The sequence below is a fragment of the Zootoca vivipara genome, chromosome 7 (genome assembly GCF_963506605.1).
Source record: "Zootoca vivipara chromosome 7, rZooViv1.1, whole genome shotgun sequence".
In the NCBI taxonomy this organism is placed as follows: Eukaryota; Metazoa; Chordata; class Lepidosauria; order Squamata; family Lacertidae; genus Zootoca; species Zootoca vivipara.
The window spans coordinates 75,026,003-75,051,528 of NC_083282.1; the positions used below are offsets into that span (position 1 = coordinate 75,026,003).

Sequence of the window (25,526 nt, forward strand, 5' to 3'; positions counted from 1 at the left end):
ATAGATGAAATCAATTAAAAATTAACACATCGCTGGTATCCACCCAAGTGTTTTTAAAGCATATGTGGATTGCTGATCTTCTAACAGAAATGTGTCATTTGGCCTAATGTACTAGAGGACTGGAAAGCTGCCAGTGTAACACCAATTTTACAGTGGATCTGGAGGGAAGTGGAGTGTGTGTGTGTGTGAAAAGCATTACATACCCAGTAGCTTAATGTCTATTCTGGGTAAATTACTGGAAGATATGAAAGACAAAAATTATCAAGCATTTAGAAGAACGTGCCTTACTGAAGAAGAATCAGCAATGGTAAGTCCAGTCTCAGTAAACCTTTAGAATTATTTGAGTGGGTCCTTCATATGGATAGGAGCGAGCCAGTAGACATTGTGTATTTGACACTCTGTACAGTTTGGGTCTTATCTCAAAAGAATGTAGAAATAATTACCTTTATACTCCGGCGTATAAGATGACTGGGCTTATAAGACGACCCCCAACTTTTCCAGTTAAAATATAGAGTTTGGGATATACTCGCCGTATAAGAAATATGACCCGGCGTATAAGACGACCCCCGACTTTTGAGAAGATTTTCCTGGGTTAAAAAGTACAGTGGTGCCTCGCTAGATGAAATTCGTTCCATGGGTCAATTCGTGTAACGAATTTTTCGTCTAGCGAGTCCCGGTTTCCCATAGGAATGCATTGAAACTTAGTGCGTTCCTATGGGCTCCAGGAGACTGGCGGCAGGGAAGGCAGGCAGGCAGGCGCTTGCTCTCTTGCCTGCCTGCCTTCCCCACTGCCTGTCACACGAAGATCGGCAGGCGCTGCTTGCTGGGGCTTGTCAACCCCGGCAAACAGCTCTCACCGATCTTCAGATCTGTGTTGTGTGACAGGTGGGGGTGGGGGGAAAGCGGAGGATCGTTCCTCCGCCTTTCCCCCACCCCGCCTGTCACACGAATTGAGCATTTGGCTCTGTCGGGCGGGCGGAGGGAGAAGCGGAGGATCGGATCGGTCCTTCGCTTCTCCCTCCCCCCGCCCGACAGAGCCGAACTACGGCGGTGCGGGGGCTTTTCGCCGCCTGCCTTCCCCAAGCCGAGGGGAAGGCAGGCGGCAAAAAACCCGCAGCTGCGCGGGGGCTTTCGCACTGCCGCGCTTTGGCTCCGTCCCCTGGAGCCGAAGCGGCACAGTGTGAAAGCGAAAAGCCCCTGCACTGCCGCGCTTCGGCTCCGGGGGAAGGAGCCGAAGTGCGGCGGTGCGTGGGCTGCTTCCCCCCGCTGCCTGGCACACAGCTGCTTGCCTTTGCAGCCTTCGTCCCCGGAGCCAAAGTGTGGCGGTGTGGGGGCGTTTTGCCACCTGCCTTCCCCAAGCCAAGGGAAAGGCAGGCGGCAAAAAGCATTGGCAATTTCTCGCTACACGGCAGACTTTGCAGTCGGAGGTTCATTTTTCTATGGCCACGCTTCGCAAGACGAAGCGGCAGCCATAGAAAACCTCGTCGTCTTACGAGGCAACCTCCGATCACAAAATCCATTCATCTAGCGAGAAATTCGTCTTACAGGGCATTCGTTAAGCGAGGCACCACTGTAGTCTTATACGCAGGAATATACAGTACTTAAATTCATAACTGTAAACATCTCCTTTTATCCCATCCCATCCCTTAACAGTCATATTTGTCATATTTTCTGTGTTTTCTTATATACGGTATGACTGTTGTCCCGTTGACCCCCCCTTTTCCATTTTTTCTCTTCTACTCCCTTTCCTCCCTTTATTCCCACCCCAACCCTGTTCCTGTGTTACATATAGCAATGGTGCTCTCTTTGACAACTGTAAATTTGAAAACTTAATATATATTTTTTTAGAAAGAAAGAATGTAGAACTGGAACAGAGCAGTCAAAATGATCAGCAACTCTCTTATGAGGAAATATTACAATGTCCAGAGCTGCTTAGTTTAGAAGTGTATGGACAGACACGACAGGCAGTTGTATAAAATTAATGCATGGTGTGGAGAAAACATAGAAATAATTTATGTGCTCTCCCTGATCATAACTAGAATCCAGGGTTATCCAGTGAAGCTGAATGGGGATAGATTCAGGACACACAAAAGGAAGAACTTCCTACAGCACAGAGTTAATCTGGGAGACTGTGGTGGAGATGGTCAACAATTTAAGATGACTTTAAAATGAGATTAGACAAATTGATGGACAACAAGATATTCAATGGATTGTACTAGTATATAATCAAGGCAGTATGCCTCTGAATACCAGCAGCAGGAGAGAGCTATGGCTATCATGTCACGCTCATTGTCTGCTGAGCAAAAACAGTGCTGGGCTATAGCCTTGGGTTTGATCCAACAAAGTTCTTTTGTTCTTAGATTGCCACACTAGCGCAGCCAACTACCATTTCCACCCCACCCTGCTTGAGGTGTGCACACATAGACCAGTGCTTTAATGCCCCCCAGAGGCCAGTTTGAGAATCCTGCCATATTCCATGGATAGACATGGCTGTCTGTACTCAAGATTGTGAATATCTGTTCCTGCAGCCCTGTAACAGTAACTTATATTGGCACAGGAATTGGGAAATTAACGCAGACGTTTTCTGGCACACTCCTAGTTTAGATTGGGTTATGAGCAGTGTTTTTTTTCTGGGGGTACACAGGGGTACGCATACCCCTAAACATTTTGTGAATCTAAGTTTGGCCTCATTGAGGGGCAGTATTTCAATATGAGTAGGAAAATGAGAGTACCCCTAAACATTTTTTCAAAGAACAAAAAAAAGCACTGGTTATAAGACCAAATGAAAACCCTGCAAGTCTGGGGCATAAAGTACTAGAAAAGAGCAAAACACATGAATGAAGAACTCATTTAGTTTTAATTGCTGGGGGGGGAGGGACAACAGGTTTATGGATCTGCATGCAAGTTTCACCACAAGATACAACTCTTAACAGAGGATGCAACAATTTACCAGAGGCATTGGAACTCTAGAACTTGGTAATGAGTTAGCTTGAAGTAGTGCTGCCTTCCCTTTTTAGCACGCACAATTAAGCCCATTTTTTAATCCACTGGTTTGTGCCTCTGAAATCCTTTTCTGCATACCAGAAAGAAGAAGCGACGTAAGCAGAAGTGGTATGTCACTGGTGCCTCTTTCATGGAGACCACTTCCTGTGGAATTGCCATTGAACTGCATTAGTGTTGTGCAAGGCTGCATCTGCCCTTATGCAACAAAAAGGTCATTGGCTTCAATGGCGATCATTTTGGAGAAGTGGCTGGCGGATTATTTCCTATACTTCTCCTCACCAATGTTCACAGCCCGAAAAATACCAGCACTTCTGAGATACAGCATGTGCACAAGTGAGATACATACCGCAAGTCACCTAACAATCTACAGGGAGATAGGAATAAATAATAGTTTATCGTGTGAGCAAAATGTACCTTGTACGATAAAATCTGCAGTCTATATATTATTACTGAAATTGTGGTTTCCTATACAGGAAAATAGTTGCCAAAAGGCTCTCTGAGTAGCTCAAGTCACTAAACATCTCTTGGTGTGTAGTGTTGCAGAGTGTGAGAGAGAGACAGTTCTCTGAAGGTACCATCTGCCACAGAAAGTGACTGCAAGAGCCAGATGGCCATGGCAGAAACCTTTAAGTGGAGACTCCTTATTGCAATTGTGTTTCTTAACAGATGGAAGAGCCGTAGTTGTTGTCGTCCACCGTTCTGCAGCCTAAACCAGAGCTCTCACAAGGTCGGGCTGCTATCTTGGCTCTTAGGAGTCAGTCCACATTCCTTCTCGGTAGCATCGGTCGAATCTTGGTTTTCTGTAAAAATAAATGATCAAACAGAGAGTTGTGTGAATTGGATCTGATGGAAATTGATTTCTTTGGCAAATAAAGCTAGTGTGGCTATTGCCAATGGTTCAGTGGTACTAGCAGAACACTAGCTCTTCAGCAATGTGTCAAGAAGTGTGAGAAGTCGGATGTTAGTAGCATGTGCCGATGTCCCATCATGATGCAGTGATTTAGATAAGCCCCGTGTGTTTTGCAGAGAACATACTCATCTGAGCTTCCTGATTAGATCAGCTGCCTGAGAAGCAGCTCGGGTTGGACTTGGGCAAAGAGGGACTCACCGTCCCCTGCAATAGCGATATCCTCCATGGTGCTTGCCAGTTTCTCCAGTTTAAGAGCAGCTGCATCTCCTTGGAGGTCGGATATTGCGTTTCTCCGGCCGCTCCGGTCACAGCTGATGAAGTCAGAATAGGCAGCCTCGGTCTCCATCGTCTCATTCACATTGTATGAGGCAGGATCCCTGTGTAACGGAGATGTGCACGCTTGAGAAAATGTCAAGGGGCACGAGGTCCATTTTCACTGAGCAATTCATAAGCATCATATGAAACCACTGTAACTAGCCAATGTAATTAAGGAGCCATTTTGAAATTATGCCTTTTCACTTTCTCCATATAGCTCAGCAGTTGCAAGCCAGACCCACTGCTTTAAGAGGAAATTCCTATTGGCAGACCATCTAGCTCGGTAGGAAGTGCCAGATACAATTTGGAAAACAGAAAGCCTCTTAGGATGCCAGTAGAGTAAACCCAGTCCTGTATATTGGGGCCAGGGGTTGGGCACCACATTGCTATGATTCTTCCTCCTACCTTTTTTTTTTTTGTATGAAAAGTACCCACAGAAGGCTAAAAGCAAGGGTGGAGGGCTGACAGGGGAAGAGGCTACTTTCACTTCCATTGCCTTCCATTTTCACAAAAATGGGAAGTAGGAATGGGCGACTCTGTCAATGTTGGTTTCTCATTTTTCTATTCTTAAACTGAGTTCTCCACATATCCACAACAGGTGGCAATTTTTAAAAGTCCTCATGAAACTTCTTCAATTTTGTACAAATCTCTCCTAATATGCACATTTCTTTAAAAAATATGCAACTTTGCCTAATATACACATATTTGCAAAGCAACGTTCCCTAATACAGTGCATTTTTGTATGCTGTTTTCACCAACAGACGTGCATATTCTTGGCTGGAGAATTGTACTGCAAAATTCAGAGAAGTGCAGCTTTCAAAAGATGGCAATGCTTTGCTTCATGTATTGATTCAGAAGGCATAAATTAGGTAGATTCACCTTTTAAAGGTGAACGGAACCAAATTTATCTCTTAGTCCTGCACATCACCTGCTTTTGGGAAAGGAAGGGAACAATTTAAACAGCCCGTCTCTGCACTCCAGCCGGGCTGCCACTCCTGATTTCAGTCTCCCATGGCTGCTGTGAATTTTTAAAAGCAGAGTGAGGGAGAATGGTGAAAGCGTCTGGCTCTTTCAATGTTCTTTGGTGTCCTGCTTCCTGCAACCGCAAAGATTAGAGCACAGGGCTGGGCTGGCACAGTGGCATCACCATCGTACCTCACACCTATGAGAACATGCAACACAAACTAAAAAAACTGGCCACCATTGGGATGAATGTTCAATGAGAGGGGCCTTGCCACCCTACTAAGCTCAGCAGGTTTGGTACAAAAATACTGCCAGGCATAATATCCTTTCTCCCTTGCCCTCCCCCCAAGCTCAGTTGTAAAGTCCATGATTGATGAGGAGCTAAAGGAACACAGAGCTAAAAACTGATTACCCTTGAGAAATGTATTCACCTTCAGCATCATAAAGATACCCTTTCTCCAACTGGGGCATTCTGCCACCTCAAGAAATATTATCTGTCTGCAGTCCAAAATGGAAAGACCTGAACTGAACTCCTGAAGTCCATAGTATTCACACTGTCTTTCCTCTTGTCCAGATCTGGATTTATCTTTTTCCAGGATCTGAGAATACACACCTATATTCTGAGTTGTGGTGTTGTCCTTTTGGAGCTATTTCCTGAAACAAGCATGCTATAAACTCTGACAAACCAACTGATCAGGTTGCTACACTGGTATGAGGAGGTGACACAGAGTTGACCTAACAGCTGTATTCAAGAACAGCAATCCGGGACCAGTGAGATGGAAGCTTTCAGAAAAGGGCAGGGCACATGTACCTAGCATTAAAAGACACCCTCAGGACCCAAATTAAAAACAAATAACTCTCAAAGCTGCAACAATCCCACCATAAAGCCTGCGATGAGTTGCAAAAATGAGCTGAAGTCAGGAGAGGACTAAAGAGAACATGTGTTTTCTCATCTCATTGCAAGCTTTCACAGCAGCTACTATACGGTAGATACTAGTCATTTGCTGGTAGTATTTCTGGCACCATATACTGAAAATGTCAGGTTGGTGCCAATAACTTAGAAATGCACCATGAAGCAGCTTTCCCCCACCCCTACATGACAAGCTGCACTTTTTCTATAGACATTTAAAGATATGGGACCCGGGTGGCGCTGTGGGTTAAACCACAGAGCCTAGGGCTTGCCGATCAGAAGGTCGGCGGTTCGAATCCCTGCGATGGGGTGAACTCCCGTTGCTCGGTCCCAGCTCCTGCCAACCTAGCAGTTCGAAAGCACGTCAAAGTGCAAGTAGATAAATAGGTACCACTACAGCAGGAAGGTAAACGGCATTTCCGTGTGCTGCTCTGGTTCGCCAGAAGCAGCTTTGTCATGCTGGCCACATGACCTGGAAGCTGTACGCCGGCTCCCTCGGCCAATAACGCGAGATGAGCGTCGCAACCCTAGAGTCGGTCACGACTGGACCTCATGGTCAGAGGTCCCTTTACCTTTAGACATTTAAAGATGTCCTTTCTTTGCATCTAGACACCCTATTGCCTCAGTTCTCAAACTATTCTTTTATTAGGGCACTTGAAAAATGCTGGAGGTCTCAATAAACCACTTAGTAAACTTTTTTGGTTTTGCACACCAACCACACACTCTCTTCATATGACACTCTGGGTGCCTCCATACACAGCAGCTCACAGTGGTCTTGGTGCTGCTCATGCGAGCATGTTTTGCACCGTGTTTTCCACATGGCAATGTCCTCATCAGAGTCATGCCCCATATTAATTTCCTGTTTAATCTGGATTCATCATATCCATGGAAAATGCATGTGGAAGTGGTAAGTCTGGGTTGCAGTGTGTGTGTGTGTGTGTGGCATTTTGATGAGGACAACATTGTGTGCACAGTGTGAAAGACTTGCAGCACTGGGTCCACAATAAACTGTGATAAGCTTCTCTGAACTCCTTCCGTTTTTAACTAGATTGTTCTCTACCCACCGTGGCTTTCGCAAAGAAGTAGCTAATGATGCCATCCATAGGAGGGGTTGGGACCATCTCACCCCCTCCCAGAATTCATGCACCATTTTCTATCATTGGTTTTTGTTTAGTATTTGATATGTGTTAAATAACCTTGATTTTGATTTTTTTTTTAAAGGCATGATCAATACTGTAACTTATAAATATATTTGTTGGAAAATGTAAAAGTCCTCTCAGGAGATTACTATTTTAAGTACAGTAGTTCCAGAGGAACAGAATCCAATGGCACCTTATAGAATGATAAATTTCTTGTAAGATACACTTTTGTGGGCTGCATCCTATTTTGCTAGATAGATTTGGACAGGACTCATTGCTCATGGAATATCTTATTAGAGTTCTAGTTGGGAAATACTGGGGCTCCAGTTAAGAAAGAAAGAGACAAATCTGGTGTGCTGGACTGAGTACATTGTATGGCCAGCAGATGGAGTCTTTGGGTTATATTTAACTCCCATTTACAGTAAAACATGGGATCTCGACAAGGTTCTCACATGTTCTGCAGCAGGGTTGTGGTCGCTCTCAACAAGTGGCATGGCGATTGGCTCAACTGTATGGGAAGCTGCTTTAAACAAACAGGTTCTCACATGAAATGGTGCTTATTTGTTTTCAAACTAAGGTTACCAGATTTTTTTCAATGAATTCGGGGACACTTTAAATAAATAAATACCACATGTTCGGGATGTTGATACTGCAGTGATGGCGGTGGCAGAAGGGCGGCCGCTGCCTTGACCTCAACCACCACGTTTCCCCTTCCTCTGAGGCTCCTATGTCCTTTCTCCATGAGCCTGGGCAGCCCCTGAGTTGTTGGTTCTTTGGTGGTGGTGGTGGTGGGGAAGCGGTGGGTGGGGGGTCAGGCATGGAAAGTGGAGACGGAGGGCCAAGAATGGCGACGGCAAGGCTCGGGCAGTGCGATGCCTCCCTTCCCATCAGAGCAGCCCCAATCCCATTCCTACTTGCGTGCAAGCAGGAGGTGGCGGGGATCCTTCAGCTGGGAAGGGAGGCTTCCCGTTGCCTAACTGAGAGATCCCTGTCCCCTCCCGCTTGCACGGAGTTGGGAGGCTGCTCCGGTAGGCAGCATGAAGCCTCCCTTCACAGCTTAGTTGCTGGGGTCAGGGAAGGTGGAGGCAGCCCAGAAGCTGCATCTTAGACCCCCTGCACCACCATCCTATGGGGACTTTTGAGCAGCTCCTGAAGCCAGCCATAGCCAACTGCTCCGGGCTGCTGAGACTGCCGCTGCTGCATTTCCTGGGGACATTAGATGAAATCTGGGCACATTCCGGGGATGGAATTTGTCCAGGGACTTATTCGCAAATCCGGGGACTGTCCCTGGGAAACAGGGACGTCTGGTAGCCCTATTTCAAGCAGCAAGACTGAAGTACAAAGGCATGGTCCAAAGATACATGATGCATCCATCTTGCTGGAGCGAAGCCTGAGAGTGAGGCCATCAGAATCTGATGGAAGAAATGTAGGACACCAACTAGAAAGAAAAGTTGTTTTTTGTAATGTGGGGAGGGAAAGTGGCAATGTATCCCACTCTAATTCATCTGATGTTTCAGTTGATGATCTCCAAAAGCTCTGGAGCGATAGCTATGACTGAGTTTTGCTTTGTTTTTCCCTGAGGCCAGAGGTGATGGTAGAATGGAGATCAAGGTGTGGGGGTTTTTTCCAGGGAGGATTCGCATGCTGGCAAATAAAAGTTGATTCGGAGCTCTTGGGCAACAAACCTACTTCCTCAAGAGATCTAACTTTTTTGTGATATGGAAAGTTAGAAGCAAATGCAATGTAAAGAGTAGGATAGCACTTGCTTTGATGCAACATCGTCTAGCCTCCCTGTGAGCAAATCAGGATCAATGCACAATAAGTAGATCATCTGGAAGCACCCATAATGTTAAGTTGGTCCTAGAGAATAAGAGGTGTGAAGCAAGCACAAGGAGGTCTTTCACTGGCTTCCCTTTTGAAATTTCGAAAATTGTCAATAGAAGCAGATACATATAAGAAGAAAATTGGCCACGGAGGTGTACTAGATCTGATCTGATCAGTTCTGCAGTCTCATTTCACCTACTTGGCACTATCTTGGTAACACAAGCCCAGAACTTTATCTGCAGGATATAAAGGTGTGATCAGTTCTTTCATGCATATTTAACTGAGTGCAAAGTCACAGCCAATGTCATTTGAAACTGAGGTGGCATTGAATATTTAAATTTTGAGGACTGGTGTCGGTATCTGAGATGTAGGGACGCGGGTGGCACTGTAGTCTAAACCACTGAGCCTCTTGGGCTTGCTGATAGGAAGGTCTGGAGTTTGAATCCGTGTGACAGAGTGAGCAGTTTGAAAGCACACCAGTGCAAGTAAATAAATAGGTACTGCTGAGGCGGGAAGGTAAACGGTGTTTCCATGCACTCTGGCACGCATCACAGTGTCGCGTAGCACCAGAAGTGGTTAGTCATGCTAGCCACATGACCCGGAAAACTGTTTGTGGAAAAACACTGGCTCCCTCGGCCTGAAAACCGAGATGAGCGCCGCACACCAGTCGCCTTTGACCGGACTTAACCATCCAGGGGTTCTTTACCTTTTACCTTATATAGAGATGTGATGCATTTGATCATAAATAGAAAATGATGTAAAACAATGCTACTGCTGCGTTTTTTAAAATGAAAGTTAGAAATAGAATTCTAACCAAGCTTGCTTTTTCTGTTTAAAAGTGAATTTTGCCAGCAGAATAGTGATCTTGGGATTTGGATAAAGGAGCCAAGAGACTACAGCTTAGAATATGAAGGATCACAGCTTCAGAAGTAAGGGTGAGCAAATATGTTGGTTTCAGTTTCTCATTCAGTTGGGTTGAATGATCATTAAAATGGCAACTAAGATTCAGTGTGCAAAGAGATAACCCAGGTATAAAGTGATGTGCCTCTCAAAACTTCATAGATATGCTAGTGGGGTTTGAAGTGGTGATGATGACTAAGACTATCTTGGAATAATAGTGGATAGCTTGGTGGTAACGGTGGCCTAGTATATGGCAGCTGTGAAGAAGGCAAATTCCGTGTTCAGGATTGTTTGGAACAGGACTGGGGGCGGCGACGTGGGGGAAGAGAGACTGTTAGTATCATGTTGTCATTATACAACTCTCTGGTGAGGCTGCACTTGGAGTACTATGTTCAGGTTTGGTTGCCACACCTCAAAAAGGATACTGCAGAGCTAGAAAGGGTTCAGGAAAGGGAGGCATTTGCAAGTTCGTTAGTTCAGACAAAAGACAAGAAAGGGAGGCCATGATAGAGGTTTGTAGAATGGTGTGGAGTTAGATGGGAGTTCTTCTCCCATAATACCCAAAGTCACCCAGTGAATCTGAATATTCAAAGATTCTGGACAGACAGAATGAAGTACTTCCTCACATAGCACACAAAGTATGGAATTCGTAAGCACAAGATGTAGCAACTAACTTGGATGGCTTTAAGAACGCCTTGGGGGGTGAGGGTATCGATGGCTACAAGCCATGATAGCTGAGTATTACTCTCAGGCATTGAGTAATACTCCAGTTGCTGTGAAGCACAAGTGGGGAGAGGGCTGTTGTGCTCATAACCCTGCTTGTGGACTTCCCATTGGCAACTGGCTGGCCATTGGGAGAAGAGGGTGCTAGATGAAATGGGCCTTTGCTCTGATGCAGAAGTGCTCTTCTGATGCTCATGCTAGCCAGCTAAGTCACAGTGCCTTTGAATGAATGCTCTAGCTTCCTCTTTTCTCTCTTAACCCCAACCCCAGCCAGAACCAAATCAGACCAAAGATCCATCCAGTCCAGCATTCTCTTCCCCATACTGGCCAACCAAGTTGTTACAGGAAGTATATAAGCAGGGCCTGCTTTCCCCCTCCCCATTTCCCCCTCCCCATGCCCCTGAGCATGGAAGCTCTGTCTAGTTAACATAGCTAATAGCTATTGATAGATCCATTCTCCAATGGCATGCCTAATTACTTTTTCTTTCTTTAAAGCCATCTAGTTGGTGAGTTCCATAAATTAACCCAAACCTTACTGTTCTACCCTGCCTTACCTCTTGCATTTCTGATTCTTTTGCTGCTCCTCAGCTTTGCAGCGAAGACACATACCCTGTGCATCTAACATGTCTCCATTCATGTCGATGCAGCATTTCTGACATTGTTTGAGCAAGGTTACCTTTTTTTCCTCGGCCATTCCAAATGTTAAACTGGCAGGCTCAGCAGTCCTGGACTTACTGCAGCGAAGGGGAATTGGGAAAAGCATTAACAACATAACAGTAGGTTTGCAGCAACCTTGTAATTCAGCTTAACCACCTATTCTCCTTTTTAGAATCAGGAGCTACTGTCTAGCACATGCCCACTGAAATCCCATTGCTAGGGGCAACTGGAGTGTATGGAGATATACTTAGGGAGCTTCTGTTTTCTTGATAAGCGCTCCTGCTCTCTTCAGCTCCTCGCTGACTCCGACCACCTGTACTATCTACTCCTTGCTTGCTTTCTCCCTTCACTTCAGGTTCTGGCTGACTCAGTGGATGTGAGTCAGAGAGCCTACATCTTGTGGCACAACAGCCATTGGCCAGTGGCCATTTTTAGTTCCAGAGAAGGGTGGCGGCTTAAACTAGGCTTTAAACTCAGCCTATAACTGGCCTAATGAGGAATGAATGTGTGAAGCTGCTCCTCTTTGTTCCCATGCATAGCCCTCACCTGTTATCTAATTCCAGCAACTTCCTTCTCTCATTACTCCTGCCACATACCCGCTTTTTAAATGCCCTGGCAGTTAAAGATCCAACAGCCTCAACTGTGAAACAGACATGTGCAATTCTTTCCGCCCTGCAAGTTCTGAATGGAATCCTTTGCCCCACTCAGCCTTGTCAGAGCAGAGGACATGGCAGGATGGATTAAGAATGGATTATATTGCCCCCCCCCCCGGTAGCAGCGATTTCAGGGTGACGTCGGCATGCTGCGTCAACCTGTCAAAGAGCAGGAATAAACCATAATAGTGTAGCGCTGACAAGCCACGCTAAATGTCATGATAGGAAACACGTATCAACAGGAGGGATCAATGGGACATTACAGGGCAGCAGGTCATGGCAGAGCGAGGTAGAACAGGGCAGAGCAAGGCAGGACAAGACGAAGCAGGATTTGACAGGTCGGGACTGGTCAAGGAGAGGCAAGTCCGGAGAGAACAATGGGGTCCTGGAAAAGAGGTGTGGGATATAGCTATTCATGATCAATTAACATGTGCCATTAAGGTAAGATGGGGAATACGCAGAGGAAACAATTTCGAGGAGATATGGACGGTGTTTGTAGAATTTGTACTGTTAAAACAGAAAGGGGCCAAACCATCGCAAGAGGTGTTGAAATTTTGGGAGGTTAACGATGGAATCGTCTCAGTGGTGGGGTGCACATTTTTATTCTTAATTTGTGATTATTACTTTGTAAAAAATAGAAAAAGAAAAAAGAGATATGCAAAATACAATGGTAAAGGGGTGTGTGTGCTGAACTGACGAAATACCTGTATACTACTTATCTGCATGTAATGCCCAATTTGGTCTTGAGTGGCCTGGGGAGGCCATTTATTTAAATTTTTCCATGCCTAGGTTTTTTTGGGATGTGGACTTCCAAGAGATGCTGTTCTCTCCACAAGATGCTAAGGAAAAAAGGGGACAGGCAGCATCCAGATTTTTAAAATATTTATTATTATTATTATTATTATTATTATTATTATTATTATTATTATTATATTTTTAGGCTGCCTTTCAGGCTAATACCCTCACAAGTGGGTTTACAAAATATATGAATTGTGTAATCCATTCATGATTTGACTGTGCATGTATTATTATATCCTCATCTGGGCTTTTTCAGGTGAAACAACAAACGTCTGTGAACTTCTCCCAACAATATGTCACAGGCATACTGAATGTCCAGTGAAGATACAGTTAGTTTATAAATTTGCACAACAATCTGAAAAGTTGCGAACAGCATTTAAAAATAGCTGCCCTCCTGCACTTTGCAGCCAGTGTTCAAACTTTCCCCTGGAGCTCTTGAATGATTTAAAGTGTACAGATTACTTACTTCTGAGATCTTATTTGATGCAAGTATTAGATATCAAGAAGACCTGTGGGCTTTTTCATTGTGGCTACTGTAAAAAATCCCCTTCTAGACAGTACAGTATTATTCAAAACAGAGAGGGGGAAATATCAAGGTTGTGGGCCTTTCCCCAAGATATCAAGTTTCAAGCAGAATCACTACAAATTTCACCAGCAATAGCTATTAAAGCTATATGGTTATAGTGTTCCCTGGAGATTTTATTAGTACTGTAGATGATTATTCAGGTATGAAAGGAATTACTGCAAGTCCATCAAGTGGGTAGCACCTGGTTTACATATATGTAAGGATCTGAATATTCGTAATGCAAACCACTGAATATTATTCATGTTAACATGAACCATTGAATAATATGACTAAGCTTATTGCACATATAGGCTGAATGCTTTATATCGTATGCCAGAGGCAGGCAGACCTCAGACCTGGGAGGGATCTCGTGTGTGTGTGTGTGTGTGTGTGTGTGTGTGTGTGTGTGTGTGTGTTGGGTTTTTTTTACTAGAACCCAAGATCTACCAACTGGAGACAAGCACAAACTAGCCTCTGAGCACATGCTCAGCCCAGGAATTTGCATACAGTTCCAAAACTGAACTCTCAGCCCTGCCACACAAAAACCCAGTACTGTACTGCAAATCATTCCAAGATCTACTGGTACATCCCTCTGGAACTACCTTCTGCCTACCTCTGCACCTGCTCTGCACCCATGGGCTACTCATTGTTAGTGGGGGGGTCAGGGCAGCCCATCCTGTTTCACCACCTGAGGCAGAATAGGAAGGTGCTGCCCACCTTTGCTGAAGCCTTGCATACCAGCAAGATCTTGCAAAACTCTCGCGAGATCTTGCCGCTTCTCCTTGCTTCTCTGGTGGCAGCAGGAGGGGTGGGCAGGGTGCCCCCGGGAGCACTGCTCTTCAGGATCCCACCACCTGAGGCAGCAGCCTCATTCTGCCTCATGTGTGGACTAGCTCTGGTGGGTGGCTGTATGTGTTGAATGCAAAAGGCTTCTTCAGATTACATAGGATGGCAATACTCAGCAATGCTATGAAGTTAAATATCAACTTTTATATGGTGCTTTCAAGGTGCCGAAAGCATTTCAAATGCACTACAAGGAAGAGGATTGTTTCACCATTTTATATTCTGTTCTTTATCATAAAAACGGTTGGTTTATGCTTTTCGAGTTGCTCTGATCAAAAGGGGCAAAGGTTCAGCCAAGATGTTTGACACTAAAGGGGGAAAGGAAACCTGAAGCCTTGAAAGGGAGTGGGGGAGTGGGAAGAAGCCAAATAAATTATGAGGACGAGAAATGCAAATAAAACTCTACTACGCTTCTGATTAGCTGAGAGGTTTGGCGAGTGCTGAGAACGATGTGTATAAGCAGAGCTGGAAAAAAGAGAGCTAGCTCTATTTACCTGTCAGGAAACCCCATTGAATTCAATAGGACTTGCAGCTGAGTAGACATCGTTAGATGGTGTTGTCAGAGTGCTATTGAAGAAAAAGTACAGAAACCAGAAGAAAAAAGCCAGAGGACTGCAGTAGATTTTCCAGGATTAAAGTTAACACTGGCCTGGGAGTTGTTTTAACACTTAGTCTAAACAGGGTATCAGGATGTGTTTTCCTGTGTATAGTTTGCATTTGTTCCAAGGTTAAATGTTCAAACTTTTTTTTAACTAACAACTTCACAGCTGTTTAAATTGTTCCCTTATAGAAACCTTTAGTAAAAGCTAAATTTGGTTTGGTCTGTTTGCAGATATTTCCGGGGTGGGGTGGGGTTTGAACATCTTGGAAGCATGCAGCACTATGAATAGTGTCTCCCCTCCCCAAAGGAACAATTAGGCCCCTAATTGCCTTACCATACTATCCAGTTTAGAGAAGAAGAAGTGTTTGGATTTGATATCCTGATTTATCATCACTAAGGAGTCTCAAAGCGGCTAACAATCTCCTTTCCCTTCCTCCCCCACAACAAGCACTCTGTGAGGTGAGTGAGGCTGAGAGACTTCAGAGAGGTGTGACTAGCCCAAGTGGCTGCATGTGGAGGAGCGGGGAAGCGAACCTGGTTCACCAGATTACAAGTTAGTCTGACAGGAGCTAAAGATATCCACTGGGTGGCAGCAGTAAGGGCCACAGAAGAAGTGGTAAGCTTAGCTAGAGCGCACATTTCCCCTCCCTCTCATGGTGCAGGTTGCAGCCTGTGCTTTTCACATCAGCCAGCATTATTCCCATATTATCATTATCCCCATATTACAAATGTGGGCAGAGCTCTGACACGGAAGGTGAATGCAGGCATCAAATTCCCCCCCTGCAGTACGGTCCTGGCTTTGCAACTTGGCTTGCGCACGTAAATACTAACAAGTTATCAGCGTCAAATGTGTCTCTAGGAAAATGCATAATACACACGATTCACACATGAAGCAAAAAATGTGAACTTGGGAGAGATGAATCTTTTCACATGTGTGGTCCTGAAAATGTGCTTAGGCCCCCAAAATTCAGAGAAAATTTCAAAAGGGACATTTTATTACAGCGGGGTTGGAAAAATAAGGTTTCAGTCACTACAATCTGACAAATGCAGTACAAATTATGGGTGTGTTTAACCTTAATATGCTAATACATTCCCATCCCTTGTTGCTGTTGGCTTCCATCCAGTGCTGTCTTAAGCATATGCGGTGCCGGAGTGCAAAGATCCGCCCACCCGCCCCCAGTTGCCCAGTCCCAGGCGTGCAGGTGGGCGGAGCCGGCCGGCCGCCTCAGCATCTCGCTGGCTCAATTGCCCCCGAACTCACGGCACAGAGCCGCCCATGGCAGAAGAGCCCATCGCGGTGCTCCAACCGACAGGCGGGCTCTTCTCCGGACTCAACTCTCGGGCCCCAGACTCTCGGCCTGGCGCCCCTGAGAGCCCAGCACCCAAGTGCCCTGCACACCTAGCACCTATGGGTAAGACGGCCCTGCATCCATCTGTCTCAAGAGACAATGGCGTGCGTCTTCAGGGGTGATGTCAAACCCCAGTGTTAGCAGCACCCAAGCGACCTCCCCGGAGCGCAAGCCTGAGCAATGTGTAGGGAGCTCCTGGGATGCCCAGATGACAAGACACCCACCCCCCTCAGTCCCAGTGATGTGGTCCAAAGGAAAGCAGAGCAATACGCCTGGCAACAGCTTGGCTTCAGGAATTGCTGGAAGGAGATGCCCAAGGCACCATCCAACCGTCTTAGAGACTCCACTCCAGATCCTTAGCGTTTTCTTCTCCTGAAGATATCCCGCACGGTCACAGAGATTAAGGATCAGAGTTTTCCTTCTCCTAGATGGGCTACTTCTCACTTTCTTCTACAGCACATGCACATGCAGAAACTTCCTTTTTGACCACTGGACCCACTGTTGATCTTGTCCACTCATTCCGGTGCAGGGGAAATCCCTACCTCACTGAGTGTTTGAGATCTATTAGCTATCCTCAGCTGGTTTAGCCAGCCAGTTGACCCAGGGTGTGGCTACTGTTGCATGCGGACAGCTTCTAGGAGCTTTAGGTAAGACCCTAGTGCAGGGTGCGCACCAAAGGTGGACAAGTATCCTGGAGAATTTAATGCTGGCCGGGTCATCAGTGTTGCCCCTTCAACATAATGCATCAGGCAGCCCGGCCATCTTTTTAATTTAAAAATAAAAAAAAATTATATTAAAAAAATTATGCCACATGAATATTCTTGTGTTGCTGTTGGTTTGTGGCCTGTTGGTTTGTGGGGATTGTGGGGAAGCTTGCGATAGCATCCTTCTCCCTGTGTGGTGTTCCAGAATTCTGCGGAATTTGCAACTTTCCAACAGCACATTTATTTTGCATAGGAAATGAGTTTAAAACCATTGATAAGAAAATGATTTTTTCATTTTCAGCTTTTATAGCGCGCAACCCCAGAGTTGGTCACGACTGGACCTAATGGTCAGGGGTCCCTTTACCTTTACCTAACAAGAAAAATGAAATCTTTACGAATATAATTTACCTTCCCCCTCAACTTCCCTCCCGTCCCTTCTGTGGATATTTATTTCATATCTTTTTATTACTGTATATCCAATTCACATATACGGTATTTATAATTTTCCCTTTATATTCCCCTTAATGGTCTCTTACTGCATGTGCTTTTATCAGTCCCACTAATGTTTTTAATTTGTTTCCAATGTGTCTTCAAATAGTCAATAAATTTCATCCATTTTATTTTTTAAAGTCTCTCTTCTTGATTTCTTATTCTTCCATGAATTGCCAATCTTCCTTTGTCAGAACTGTTTCTTGCTTCCATCTTTGGACATAAATCATTCAAGCAGCTGTGGTAACATACATAAACTCCCCCCCCCCCTTCGGTACGTACTTCACCAATTATTCCTAAAAGAAAAGCTTCTGGGGTTTTTTTCCCCACAAAAGAAATCTGAATCATCTGTAGAAAGCAGAAAACTTCATTCTCTCTGCAGCTCTCAGGAAGCAGAAATAAAGTAGGGCCCAAGAGGGTGTTGCTATGGAATGAAGTTATGCTGAGTTGCAGCAGGGAGCGTTCTCCTCTCCCAAGATGCTGTTGTTTGTTTTCCTTCATCTTCTTGGTTTTTTTGTTTTTGTTTTAAAACAATGCTTTCATTTTGTCTGAGCTCCTTTGAAGGAGCTGGAAATTCCTGATTTTCTCAGGGATGTACAATAAATACTGCATGTGCAAAAAAGACTGTGGTGTTCCTCAAAGAAGCAAGGATGGGTTAGGGTAAATTCCAGCAGTCTTGCCGTACTACACACAGCGAACTATTCATAAGGCAGAGAATTCAGGACTATATTTAGATCCCTTGCTTCAGTCCTAGTGCAGTGCTGCAAATGAGTGGGGCAGATGATTTGACTTGGCAAGAACTGTCTGGTGCAGCATAGAGAATGAATAAGATATGCATGCTTTGTGGCACTCCCCCCCCATTGCTAGTGCGGGGTTTTTACTCCCATGTTCACATGGCATTATCCAAAATGCATATGTCTCTTGTACTTTGCTACAAAATACTACTGTTCAATGCTGTTTCTCAAACCAACTTAACACCAAGTAGAGTCCTTAAATGAGAGGTTTTCAACCTTTTTGAGTCCACGGCTCCCTTGACCAGCTACATTCTTTCTGCAGCACCCCTGTGGGGCTCAGGAGCCCAGTTATGTCACCCCTTGCCTGGAGAGCTGGCAGCCTCTCGCCCTTTTTTGAACACCTTCCCTTGTGAAGTGTGCCCTCAGTCTCTTCTCCCCTCCCCTTGGGAGTCCTCCAGGCAGCAGCTGCCGTTGCCCTGATCTCTGAGCTGCTCCCCTGCCCTAAGGAGGGGTGCATCCTCTCAGGGGCACAGAAGATGCCCCTAGCCTTTGTGACCCAACAAAGAATAGCCAAAGGGTCTGTCGGAAACAGAGGCAGAGCTAGCTGCTCCAGCACCTGGAGCGGTGCACATGCTGTGCACCCGGGGGCAGGGCTAGCCGCCCATGGGGGGCGGAGCTTGCTGTACACGGGGTGGGGTTGGCTGCCCGCAATAAGCATCCCAGGGGGGCGGGGGGCAATATCACCCTCCTCAGGGATGACACTCGGTGTGGACCACCTCCACCGCACCGCCTTCCTCCACCAGTGGTCAGAAACAGTGCCCGGGATTCATATTTTTCCCATTTTTGCACAATTAAAAAGCTTTTGTGTCTGGATGTCACACAGCATGCACAAGAAAGGCCAGGCAGTGCCTGCCTGCCTGCCTGCCTGCCTGCCTGCCTGCCTGGCCTCCCACTTGTTTGTCTATATGTAGTAGTAGTAGTAGTAGTAATAATAATAATAATAATAATAATAATAATAATAATAATAAATTGTTTGTACCCCACCCATCTGGCTGGGTTTCCCTAGCCCCTCTGGGTGATTCCAACAAAGATTAAAAATACATTAAAATACAATAGCAAGGGCTGGTGGAGTTGTTGGCTGAGCTCCGCTTGCTTGCTTGCTTGCTCGCTCCGAGGCCACCATCATATGATGCTTTTGTTTTGTTTTAAAGACAACTCTTATGGGCCTTGACAATGTTTCATTTCCAAAAAGGAGTCAGTTTTTATGCATCCAGTTGCTTCAAACTGCGAAATATGAATATCTGCAATAGTACAGTGCTTGCACACGCATACAGCCACCAACTTGTGTGTGTGTGTGTGTGTGTGTGTGTCTGAGTTTGTGTGTTGGGAACATACCTTACTTAATTCATTTTCCTTCTGCTGAGGATAGACATCTAGCTCCATGCACCAGAAGGCATCAAGTAGTTCTGGAGAGGAAGTAGAAAGGAAAGGAGGATAAACGTGGTCCTTAATCATTAGCAAACACTTATTCTGGACCCTTTTCAGGACTCTGTGACCACAAGTGTGAAGGGAAAGCAAGACTTGAAGGGGAACTGGAAGGGAAATGGAAATTTAAAAGATACATCATGGTTGTATCCAGCACTGCATAAGTTGACTTCCACTTGCACAACAGAATCTCCCCTTCTTCTCCTCCTGCTTCAGCTCCCTAAAATCTGCTCTGGTTAGGATATTGTAGCATTGTTGCTGGGTCAGGGTGGATAAGATACTGTGCAATTGCTGCTACTACAGCAATTGTGCTTTAGATACTGTGCTTTAGATATACCGGTATGTCCTTTAGATACTGATTTTATATAATCTTAGCATCCCCTAAGAAATCCCAGGAATAATAGTTTGGCGAGATTCTGAGAACACTCGTGACAATGTGTGCCCATCTTCCAATTCCAAAGAATGATGGTTATATCAACTAAAGTCCGTAATGTAGAGATTCTGGTTATCTAATCATGTGGCAAGATGGTGTAGGAAAACTTTCCCACTAATGGTTTCTCCTTATTTTTACTTCTGGCTTGGAAAAAATGGGCTATATATTCACTGATTTGTTTTATTTTATTGCCCCCTGGGTTCCTTGCAAAGTATGCAAATAAGCCTGTATCCAGCTGAGTTTTCATTCTGGAATTTCCCGAGTAGATGGACCAAGATCCGGAAATGTCTTTGGTAAGTTAGCAGAAAATCCACACAGTGAAGTTCATAGAAAAATCCCCCCTCCACGGTTTTAACGATTTTGGCTTGTATCCAGCACTTAAAAACTTCTCTGGGTTTCCTTGTTTGCAGCTGCTTGTTGCTAACATTGTCAATATATTTTCTTTGGTTTCTGACAAGTACTAGTGTATTGCAGTCTTCCGAGCTGAAAAATGTCACCAACAAGAAAACATGAGCTGGTCTGCCTTCCAGAGCAAGGATGTGATCGCCGCCGCTTTGTTTTGTTTTTGATCAAAGTTTCATCTCCGGAATCAAAAGAAAGCAAATGATGCAGGTACAAAAATGCTGGATATAATCCTTCACATTTCAAAATCTAACAAAGCTGTCCTAAAAAGGATAAATTGGTTTTAGGTCAGCAGGTATCAGAAGTACAACTCTATTTGGTTACAAAACAGTGCCAGTTCCATAGGTATAGATGGAGGATGTAACTGTTATCTGAATTTCTACGATGGAACAAATGACCTCAGTACAGATGCTCCAGAAGTACAGATGTCCAACAAATGCTACGTAGACATGTTTTTGTTCCAAAGAGGAAATCCTTTAAAGATATAAGTCATGGTAATGTCAAGATCTGAAGGTCATCGTGACAGCTCTTGTTTCATGGAATAAACATTGGAGGAGGTGCTGGCCAGGTCATTAATCTCTTTTGCTATTTCTTTTTCCAGTGGGTATCAATACTTGACGCTTCAGAGAAAAGGTATATCTATACCACATACTTTAATAGCCAGGCCTGTTCCCTAGGAAAGCACTGGAAGCTGCAGTCCTACGATGGGGAATTGGGAGCTCTAACAAAGAATCCTCGGGTGCTTCATGGAACTACAATTCCCAGCATTCTTTGAGGAAAACCACAACAGTTAAAAGTGGGAGGAGATATGGAAGGTGTTTGTAGAATTTGCAGTGTTAAAACGGAAAGGAATCAAACCATTGCAAGAGGTGTTTAAATTTTAGGAGGTTGGATACGGTAATTACAATGGAATGGTTTCAGGAGTGGGGTGCACATTTTTATTCTTATTTATTTATTATTATTACTCTGTCAAAAAAAAAGTGGGACAGAAGCAATATAAGTGTGGGTATTCCTAAAGAGGGTATAAAAATCCTCCAGAGGCTCATGAAAGAATATTTGTCCCACTTGTCCTCCAGCTCAAGATGGCATATATCATTCTCAACCTCACCCTATCCTCACAACAGCCCTGTGAGGCGGGTTAGGCTGAAAAATGGAGACTGGCCCAAAGTTATCTCATGAGCTCCATGGCTGAGTGGATATTTGAATCTAGATCTCCCCACTTCTAAGGCTCCTCCCTATTTCCGTCTGTCACATGATCTCCCCACTGTTTACTACTGAATAGGAACAAACATCAATAGGGTTTTCTGCAGATTGATTCAGCAGTAAATAGTGGGTTCCCCCAGGGAAAAGACAGGACAAAATAAAAACCTTTCAGACCCATGCCTGGAAACCCTGGGGCGAACAGAAAATATCATGGGGCAAACAGAAGCGTGGGTTAGCCCCTAGTCTAACACTGGGTTTCATGGTGAAGTTTATTCCAACCTTCTGTTCAGCAGCAGCAGCAGCAGCCAATAGACTTCTTTATGAAAATCCTCACCCAAGATTGAAGTCATCCAGTATGTGTCGCGTGGTGAGCTCCATGGATAAGTGGGGATTCGAACCCTGGTCTCCCAAGTCCCAGTCCAACACAGTAAATCTAACCCCTCGTGAGTGGGTCCCGAGGATAGACATTTTGAGAATTTTGAGCCTGATTTAAGAGTACTGGAGAACTCGAGCTTGCACAATATTTTGTGACATTCTGGTTGTCCCAGTGTGGGTTTTGGAATTTTTCTCATAGGCCAACAAGGCTACCTTTACTTTTTGACTGTCATGTGCTTGCAATACCATCAACAGGGATCCAGCATAAAGGGTACTAAGGTGCTTTTCTAATCACAAGAATTATTGAGGCGGCCTAAACTTCAAGGCCAAAGGACCCATTACTTTTTCCTACAGACATTAAGATGGATATAGAGAAGAGATATAAGTGTTGAAGAGACTCAAATAGGTGAAACACTGGACTGGTCAAACTTGGGTCTAATTCGCACAGCCAACAGATCTCTGTAGGGAAGAGCCATGGTTCAGTGACTGAGCCCATCATGATCTGGTGGTCTGTATGAGGAGGGTTCCAAGTTCAGTACTGTATCTGGAAAGTCAATTAAGAGCATCTCAGATAGCAGAGTTGAGGAAGGAGGACTTCTGCCTGAAATTTTGGAGAGCTACTGCAAGTCAGAGTTGGCACTAGTGAGCTTGACAAATCAAATATCTAAGTAAAATGCAATTTATATTCATACATAAGAACTGTATATAAGAACTTATAAGACCTGTAACTTGTTGAATTAATGGCTTGAGCTTGCTTTTTCCACCTCCCTCCCATTCCTATTTCCTTGCGTGCCATGTCTTTTTAGATTGTGAACTTTGAAGGCAGGGACTGCCTCAGTACGGACTTTTGTAAGCCGCTACTCTGAGAGTCTTTTTGGCAAAGGGGCAGGAATTGAATGCTATAAATAATAAATTATGATATATAATACATCTTTGCTAGCTTGCTAGCTACCAGGAAGAATAGAGGTTTTTTCCAGTTTGGACCTCCTCACCAACCATTCTTGCCTTTTAGGCCCAACTTTGTGCCTCCAATCCATTGTGAACATCACAATGTTCTTTCTGTTCTCAATCACTTGTTAATTGGTGGTGACAGTTGTTAACATTCACAACAGGTGAAGCAGTTTGACAATCAATAGTGTCAATATTCTTAACCATAAAATAGAAAAATGCCTCATTGTCCAACTCCTTCATTGGCAGAATATGATGCTCATTCTGTACCATGTTAAATACAATTATTTCCAGAGTAAAACAAAACAAAACAACCCTCTCATGCACACACACAAATAAAATACATGCACGAAACCAGTAATTTTAATAATAGTTGAATTTCAGTTTTGTAAAAACTTCACTTTATTTTCCCGCAACTGCGAAAGATTTCTCACCCTTCATTTCACTGTTGCTCCCTTCATTTAATCTTTGATAAATCACTAGAACATTGCCTTTCCCCCACAGCTGTTATACATTTCATGTGGAACACAATTCTGCCACACACCGAAAAGTTCATGCGGAAAAAAGATCTTTTAAACAAATGTGTTCTAGGGAGGACCCCAGCCAACCACTTAGACACTGGACAAAGTGATTATTGCTCAGGGTCCTCCCACAAATAGATTTTACTTGTCCTTCACTATCTAACACCGTGCATTTTGTGGCATAAAAGCGACGGTTTCCACGCGGCTGCTGCCTACCATTGTTCAGAACGCAAAGTAATACTTACAGGAGATGGCTCCAAGCTCCAACAGCTCTCGGTGTGGCGAGTTAGGAACCCCAACTGTTAAAACTCAAGGCTCAAGTGCGGCTCGGTCACCCACACATTCCCCCAAGCGTGAGTGTGCTTGGAATGTCAAAGGGCCAGAGCAGACAGCTTAGTCACAGTTTCAGACTTACAGTTTCCTTGCGCTAATAGCTGCTAAATGTAGTCGCACTTCTAGGGCTCAGGAGGCGTTTCCTCACTGCCTTCCCTTGCCAAGTAAGTCCCTGTTTGTTGTAATCCAATGCTCGGCCTCGGTGATGTCAACCAAGCAGCTACTTGCTTGGCTCCCATCTCCCTGCACACAGGAGGGATCTGTTTCCTTTGCTTTTGTTTAACTTCACATTGTAACCTCATCTCCCAGCAGCTGTGCTGTGAAACATCCTTCCTTCTGTTTTCTGTTTGACAAAAGAGGCTTCCTACTTTAATATACCCGCTGGCTGTTGTTTAGGTGTAAGACAAAGATTTATTCTCAAGGAAGCTATGGGCAAAATCAAGGCATATTGTGGGTGGAATGCATCTCAGACATTTGCCAACTAAATTATTGCTCAGAGTCCTAACACTGGGAAATTGGGTGCCAGTTCGCATATTACCTACCCATTTTACATTAAAGAAGAAGAAGAGTATTAGAAGAGTTTGGATTTGATATTCCGCTTTATCACTACCCGAAGGAGTCTCAAAGCGGCTAACAATCTCCTTTTCCCTTCCTTCCCCACAACAAATACTCTGTGAGGCATAGCTGCCAAGTCTCCCGCTGAAAAATGTGGGATCAGCAGCGGCGCGGCACCGGAAGTCGCTTCTACGCGTGTCCGGAGATGCGTAGAAGCGACTTGCGGTGCCGCTCCGCCCATGCCTGGGCACCAAAAATCAGATACAGTGGCACCGCAAGTCGCTTCTACGCATCTCCGGGCATGCGTAGAAGCGACTTCCGGTGCCGCCCTACCCATGTCTGGGCACTGGAAATCGGGCGGCGCCAGGACCCAAAATGGAGCCTCCCTGGCAGGTAGGAAATCTAGGGGATATACGGGATTTTTCCCAATCCGGGCTGCCCGCGGGAAACGGTTTAAAATACGGGGGTTTCCCGCGAAAAACGGGAGACTTGGCAGCTATGCTGTGAGGTGAGTGGGGCTGAGAGACTTCAAAGAAGTGTGACTAGCCCAAGGTCACCCAGCAGCTGCGTGTGGAGGAGCGGAGACGCGAACCTGGTTCTGCAGATTACGAGTCTACCGCTCTTAACCACTACACCACAGTGGCTCCCAATTCAATAAAGCCCTTCAATTCATTTATATTTCGAAGGATCTATTATGCAATGGTCTGAGGGCCTCAGTGCCCTGGCTATATTTGAACATACTTCATATAAACATCAATTTCAAGCAAATACCTGATTGGACATCTGGAGAGCTTACATTAACTTATATGTTTACTTTAAGATCCATGTACTGATGGTTACTGCATCCATAATGTGAACTGATGGTGGGTTGTTGTTGTTGTTGTTTTTAGCTACTATTAATATTATGCACATTTCATTTCCTTTTTTGTTACTAGTTATCCCTTTCCATTCCTTTGTTAAATTTGCAACTCAAAAATTATTATTTTTATAATCAATGAAATAAATGTGGTGATGTCACCTTATGAAATCTGATCACCTGAATTAGTGGAAATTCTGCCAAGGATCTGCCTAATTTACACTTCCTGAAACAATATGTGAACGGAAGCACAGCCCTCCTTTAAAATTTTCACTTCTCTGAATTTTGCAGTGCTATTCTCCAAGCAAAACAGTTGTGCAAGAATGCCTATTTTA

General features: G+C 44.7%; 1 protein-coding gene across 4 annotated transcripts; it reads right to left on the bottom strand.

Moving 5' to 3' along the window:
- Window positions 1-1,633: 1,633 nt before the first annotated feature.
- PKIG (cAMP-dependent protein kinase inhibitor gamma) lies at window positions 1,634-24,106 on the bottom strand. Of its 4 annotated transcripts, XM_035123287.2 has the most exons (6): window positions 23,693-24,106; window positions 19,476-19,546; window positions 14,698-14,770; window positions 11,242-11,421; window positions 4,112-4,290; window positions 1,634-3,803 (listed from the first exon to the last, which is right to left on the bottom strand). In XM_035123287.2, the coding sequence occupies exons 3-6, from the start codon at window positions 14,745-14,747 to the stop codon at window positions 3,724-3,726; spliced, it is 489 nt and encodes a 162-aa protein (XP_034979178.1). In that variant the 5' UTR covers window positions 14,748-14,770; window positions 19,476-19,546; window positions 23,693-24,106; the 3' UTR covers window positions 1,634-3,723. The 4 variants fall into 4 exon arrangements, with proteins under 4 accessions (XP_034979178.1, XP_034979181.1, XP_034979180.1 ...); XM_035123290.2 differs by lacking the exon at window positions 14,698-14,770 and having other exon boundaries at window positions 19,481-19,546; window positions 23,693-24,104; XM_035123289.2 differs by lacking the exon at window positions 14,698-14,770 and having other exon boundaries at window positions 23,693-24,103.
- Between the last annotated feature and the right edge of the window lie 1,420 nt (window positions 24,107-25,526).

Excerpts from the sequence above, each read along its gene's own strand:
- PKIG (XM_035123287.2), bottom strand. The coding sequence starts at position 14,747 with ATGTCTACTCAGCTGCAAGTCCTATTGAATTCAATGGGGTTTCCTGAC. Across the intron at positions 11,422-14,697 it reads TCAATGGGGTTTCCTGACAG|TAAGTCCAGGACTGCTGAGC; the intron begins GTAAATAGAGCT and ends CCTTCGCTGCAG. Across the intron at positions 4,291-11,241 it reads AAGAATCAGAAATGCAAGAG|GGATCCTGCCTCATACAATG; the intron begins GTAAGGCAGGGT and ends TCCGTTACACAG.